General features: G+C 38.2%; 1 protein-coding gene and 1 long non-coding RNA gene across 2 annotated transcripts; both read right to left on the bottom strand.

Annotated features, from left to right (window-relative positions):
- Positions 1-395: 395 nt before the first annotated feature.
- snrnp35 (small nuclear ribonucleoprotein 35 (U11/U12)) lies at positions 396-1,804 on the bottom strand. The gene has a single exon (XM_024266815.2). The coding sequence runs from the start codon at positions 1,716-1,718 to the stop codon at positions 1,053-1,055; it is 666 nt and encodes a 221-aa protein (XP_024122583.1). The 5' UTR covers positions 1,719-1,804; the 3' UTR covers positions 396-1,052.
- Positions 1,805-4,587: 2,783 nt separating this feature from the next.
- On the bottom strand, positions 4,588-5,601 carry LOC118599669. Its single transcript, XR_004949112.1, has 2 exons — positions 5,441-5,601; positions 4,588-5,255 (listed from the first exon to the last, which is right to left on the bottom strand). It is a non-coding gene; the product is annotated as an uncharacterized LOC118599669 (long non-coding RNA).
- Positions 5,602-6,345: the final 744 nt, after the last annotated feature.

Genomic DNA, 6,345 nt, shown 5'->3' with positions numbered 1-6,345 from the left:
TGTTTTACAATTTTTGTGTTTGAAGGCTTTTGTTATTTTGGTGGAACCTTATATTTACTATGTAAAACACTTGCATATGTATGAAAAGTTCTTTACAAATAAAGTTTGATTGATTGGTTACTGATCCATTCAATTTTGATTAAAGAATAAAAAATTAAAAAAATTAAATTTACTGGATCACTTATAGAGCATGCACCTCTTTAATGTGTACATGTTTACAATTAAAAAAACCCAGAACTAAAGTGGTTTGAAACACGAGACAAATAAACTATTTATTTTTTCCTGCTTTTTCCCCTTTGTGTCATCAAAATGGAGCTGCAGCACTTTAACCAACAAAATGACACTTAAGAATATCAACATTTCAAACTACAAGAAAATATGCAAGCACACACAAGTGATTTATAGTTAAAGACTTTATTTCTTTGGATAATGTGTACAAAAAATAAACACATCAAAACCATTCCAAGATTTTAAAAAGCATTCCACAGCTCCTGGCCTTTCCTTTTTTGTGTCATTGTTGGTACTTTGACTTTATTCTGACTTATACCTCACAGTTAAACAGAAAACTTCTGATGTTTTTAAAATAAAACTCAATTTTCTGTTTATTTTTTACATTGTCTGGTGAAAACTGTGAGTGTTTGGCTAATTTGATTAATAAATTAAAAGATCAAAGGTTCAATATTCTGTCATGAAGCCTGACCTTCTGGCTTATTATTTTTTATTATCACTGTTTTCACATAGTTTTTATAGGTGTGAATTATTACATAATTGAATCTGGATATTTGCTATTGTGTTTTATGTGTAATTGAATGTGAATATCTGCAATAAAGCTTTAAAAACGTTTTATTTTGCCACTAATTTCTTTATTGTAAACCAGTTTTAAGACTAACTCAGGGTAAAAGGTCAAGTCCAATTATCAAAGGAGCAAAATTGCTCAAATTCTCCTCTCCGGGTGTGGATCCACTGTGTTCCGATAAAACCCGAAAAGTGACGAACTGTCTTCCACGCTGGTATCAGTTGACACCCGAACCGCCACATAAACATCTGCAGCATCACCTCCTGTCTCTGTACCTGCGGTCCTCCCTGTCTCTGTCCCGGTACCCTCTGTTGTCCCTACTGCCCCGCTCCCCATCTCTATGTCGGTTCCGGTCCTGCCACCCGCCGGATCCTCCTCTGCCCCAATCCGCGCCCCGATCCTGCACCGGCCCGGCACCCAGGTTGATGGGCTTCCGGAAAGGTCGGTCCCTTCCGCCGAAACGCAGCTGTCCGGACTCCTTCTTCCCTCCCAGACCTCCACCCAGACGCCGCGGGATCCACCCTTTCAGAGTCCTCTCCTGCTCGAAGTCCACGAACAGTTCGTGCTGATCCACCACCAGCTTGTTGGCGTCCCTGCGGGCCCGGGTCAGAGCCCGCTCCTCCTTATATTCAATGAAGGCGTAACCTTTGGAGAAACCAGTCACGATGTCTCGGACCAGTCGGAGCCGCTTGATGTCCCCGTACTTAGAGAAGACTTTGTGGAGCTTCTCCTCAGAGGTCTGCGGGTTCAGGCGGGCCACAAAGAGGGTGAGCAGCGGATCTCCAACGACCCCCCTGTTGGGCTTGTAGCGGGCGCACATAGCCCTCCACACGGCGCGGTCATGGGGCTCCACGTCCGTCCCGTCGATGCTGCCGGCCTTCAGCGGGTCATACTCCGTCGCTATCGGACACCAGTCCGCCATGAAGCCGAGAAAGTGTGGCAGTTGTGTTTGGAAATGACTCTGTGGTATAGTGGGTGGAGAGCGGAAGTAACGTGTGGTTCGCGCATGCGGGGTGAGCGGTGCAACCGTTTTGCTTCCGCATACCGAAAATGCAGCGACAACTGTCCAAATTCCTTTTTTTTAAATAAACTTTATTTGCAAAAACTTAAGATACACACATGAACATAGAGAAACAGTAACAAGAGGGGCCAATAAAAGGAACATTAAATGGTAAAAGAGAAAACAGACTATCAAAAACTTTATTTGCAAAAACTTAAGATACATACATAAACAGAGAGAAAAAAAGGAACAAGAGGGGCCAATAAAAGGAACATTAAATGGTAAAAAAGACAAGATCAGGGTTCAGAGAATGCTGAATAACTCACAAAATTAAAACTATAGTAGGACCCGATGGTTTACCAACTATCTATTCTTCAAATAACATACAGGTTCTATTAGCTTTTGAATTTCCAGAATTTTTAATAGAATCATTACATTTTTTTACCTCAGCAATGAAAACAGGTAAGAAGGGTTTAGCAGATGTATATTTACATTTATGAATATGAAATTTAGTGAAAAAAAATTAAATTATGTACATAGGTTTTATCATCTTCCCGGTATTCAAAAAATCCACAAAATATGTGTTTAAAACAAAAAGAAACATCAGGAAGAATGTGTTTTTTGACCAAATGAAGGCGGGCAGGTAGCTGAAGTCACATGACAGCAGGAAAACACGCAAATGAGGATGAGAGATCTTCCTCTGACATCAAAGCGGAGTGCATGTCTGCAGCTGACAGGGATACAGTCTCATCTGGTGCTGGACGTTTTCTGAGCAACTTTGTGAGACAACACAGCGAACCATCATACGGCGGAGAATCCTCTGACTCTGCCCTGTAGTGGGGTCAACCTCCTACAAAAATAACATTGACCAAACACCAATCATTTTTTTCAATTGAATTTTCAAATAATATTGGCCCCGATTAAGCTCCATAAAAGAAAGATCCAGAGCATTGAAGCAACTGTCCGATGCGCCAGCAAATACAATCCAAACATCAAAAGAAAGCACTGGCTGCTCTCATCTTGAGTTTCAATTTTTTTCTTTGTGAAAGAAAAAAAATCCAAATTGACACTCAAAGAGTGACTGCTGCTTCCATCATATGATACCCAGCTGCTTAAAAAAAACTGGGAGGTTTGGCCACGCGGGGGGCAGTGCCTTGGGGATGGGGCAATGAGCTCAGTGCTAAAGGGGGTGATGCACTTATAACATGTATGTATGTCAAGGGTGTGCTGGTGCGGCGTGTATGTGCTGCATGCATTGAGGTCAATGCATGTGTAACAGAAACCTGTAGCACCGAGACTCATATTTCCCTCCACGTGAGGGAAATATCGTTGATCGCTTTTCAAACTGGAAGTTATTATCCTTGTGCAAACCAATGGTTTCACTTCCGGTGCACTTTTTATGTCAAAATAAATATATGAATGGGTAGCCCATTGAGTCATTTGTTTAGTTAGTTAGTTTTTATAACTTTATTTTTTAGAACTGAAGACATGAAACAAAAAAGAAACACAACATACAGGGGATTGCAAATACAGATGTTATGTTTTACAAAGGAATCATAAGAAATGTTTAAATATTAGATTAAAAAGCAACACTCAATTAATAACAAGGACCTTAAAGTGCAATATGTATGTAATTCTGTGAAAAAAAATAGAAACCACACAACACTAAATTTATTTTATTTTTGTCCCCAAATACAAATATTTTGGGAAGAACCACATACTGTAATTGGCTGTGAGAGATTATCCCACAATATTTTCATCAAACCCCATCAAATTTGACATCGTATTAGAAAATAAATGAGAGGAAATGTCATCCTGTAAATGTAATCCTTTGTCACAAATATAAATGTATAAAGACTACCCTAAAATGTAGAATATTTACCAACAAATTCAAACTGTATTTAGAATTGCTGAAGCTCTTCAAGGAGCCAAAAATAAGAACAATGTATGATGAACTAAAACTTCCCTTTTGTGTTCATGTGAAAACATTTTTTTGTTCTTTGCCTCACTCTACTCAGATCTGTATTCATTTTATTAGGTTTGTTTGTAATTTAATTTCTTCTCTGTTTGTTCAAAAACTCTGTTTCATAATGTCAAGTCTTGTTCTGTAGTGTAGTTAAGTAAAAAACAAAGTTGCAGATCTGGATGTGGCAGTTGTCTCTAAAGTCAATGTATGGACAATCTACTATAATTAGAGCTATTTAAAGTTTATTAAATGACATATTTTACCAAAAATCAATGGATCACATTTCAAACTAATAAATAAAATCTGTCCTTTTGCTGAATTTCTTAAAAGCAGATTTGAACTCTGCACATTTTTTGTAATTTGGATGATGAAACTGGAACATTTATTGGAGAAACCTCAGAAATTGGAATAATCTTTAACTTTATATTCACCCTTTTTGTGCCTCAGACGTAATAACTTTTACAGATAATTAATTCACAAATATTAATATTATTTTACTACTTATGAAATGTAGTATTCGTTGTTGTTAATGGAAAGATTGTAAACGTCCTGTTTTATAAACAGATTCAAAATATATGATGTCTCATTAAAAACTATAAAATCCTCAAAAAATGTCCAAATAACCTTTCAACAAATCTCTATTTGGTTATTGTTTCCTTCTTTTTTATGTCTTTATTTTCCTTCTTACTGTAGTTAACAAACATCTTATTTTCCAAAGATTTCTTAAGTATTTTGACCCCAGCTGTTCCTTTTGCATCAATCCTATTGAAACCTAAACCTATTTGTTTTAGAAATGTTCTCCATGCTTGAGACAAACTGTTCTGAGACTTTGAAGACCAACAAAATCTTAACTTATTTTTTATTTTGGCCAAATATTGTGTTGATAAATGTAAATATACAAATGACAAACATTTGACAATTTTCTCTGTGGAATTAAAACGTATAATTAATCTAATAACTGAGAATTTCATGCCTTTCAAAGACTGAAACATATTTATAAATAATGATTTGAACAATTGGTGAAACTTTTTTTCTCTCCATTCTTTTAAGTTTGTGATTAATAGAAATCTCTGTAGTTTTTCTTTGTTTTCTTTTTTGCTAATTTCATGTTGAACTAAGCATTTTTAGTAATTCAAATGAATAAACTTTAGAACATCTGGTGTTCCATGTCAGTATTATAAAGGCGTAAAAACCACCTGTGTGAAGCGCTGATGCTGATTGGCTGAGGCGACCTCTGAAGGAGGAGACAAAAGTGACTGAGCTGTTAGTTTCCTTGGACCATATCTTTGGTTCCTGTTTTTGTTCATGTTATGTCATAATCATCTGCTAGAGTTATGTTACAGTGGATTATGAAATGTTCAATAAAAATGCAGGAAATAAATGATTAAGAGTTTATTTAGACAAAAGGGACAGCAGTAGTGCGTGTATGTGTGGGGGGTCCTCCTCTGAATCCCATGTCTTCACTGCTCCTCTCTTCCTGTTGCCGACACTTCCTGTAAAACATGAAAATGATTCAACAGAGATAAGAAAAGACTCCAGACTGTTTGGTTCTCATGAAAATCCTAAAGATTAAGGAAACAATGACTTCACTCCTTCTGCTCTGGTGGAGTTTTGTATGATAGCAATGACTGATTCAGTTACAGCAACACCTAAAGAAAATGAAGAATAAATCACTGACCTCCACAATAAAACACCTGCCAGCATCAGCATTAATGGAAGATTTGATTATCACATTACATGAAGATTGTTACCATGTATATAATCCTGCATTGAGCTGAATAGTCTCTACATTAACATTGTGTGATCACAATCACATTCTACAAATAACTTAATTGTTGCCCCCCCTCTCACCTGTCTGACTAGACTTCAGGTGTGAAGATGTTCGTCTCTGGAACCTGAAGATCAGCTGCAGAGTTCCTGCAGAAGCAGCAATGCCTCTTCTGTCCAGAAACTGAATCTCCGTCCATGTCTGAGAGAGAAAGGCCGGTGTGAATGGACTCTACTCTACTCTGCTGCTGTCTTAGTACGCTCACTCGGGTTATTCTGACTGTAGTAAAACAGTTTTCATTAACATCTGTGTGAGCTGATGTCTGCTCTGTGCCAAAACTGAAGATAATCACAGTTTGTAGAACTGTGATTATGATGGAGTAGCAGCAGCAGCCATACCCATCTGTGCACAATCTTTACATTAGTGGAATCCACCACAGTCGGATTGCTGGCGTTTCCCCCTTAAGGCTGCTTTATTCTTCCAAGTGACTCGTAGTCGCTCGAGTCGGAGTAGAGTCACTCCAGTCCCTGCAGAATGTGACACCTGCTGGTGATGTCCCAAGTGACTGGAATGTCACGCCCCGTGTGCAATCGTGGGCAAATCGTGTCATTGAACTTGAATTTATTTCAGCGATTAGAGGATGTGACTACGCAGAAAACTCTGTCCAGACAAATATCTTTGAAGACTGAAAATGATGAAAACTTACTGAAGTTGTCATGGTTTCACAAGGCCAGAAGGACCCAAGTGCTGGAAACATGGGGAGGTGAGCGGCGTTCCTTTGTCCTTCTGGAGCTGGAGGACACGGTGAGCAGGTA

Source organism: Oryzias melastigma, linkage group LG14, assembly GCF_002922805.2.
Source record: "Oryzias melastigma strain HK-1 linkage group LG14, ASM292280v2, whole genome shotgun sequence".
Lineage (NCBI taxonomy): Eukaryota > Metazoa > Chordata > Actinopteri > Beloniformes > Adrianichthyidae > Oryzias > Oryzias melastigma.
The sequence above is the reverse complement of the archived record's forward strand: the minus strand, read 5'-3'. Positions and strand labels throughout refer to the sequence as shown.

Coding starts and splice junctions, on each gene's coding strand:
- snrnp35 (XM_024266815.2), bottom strand. CDS start 1,718: ATGGCGGACTGGTGTCCGATAGCGACGGAGTATGACCCGCTGAAGGCC.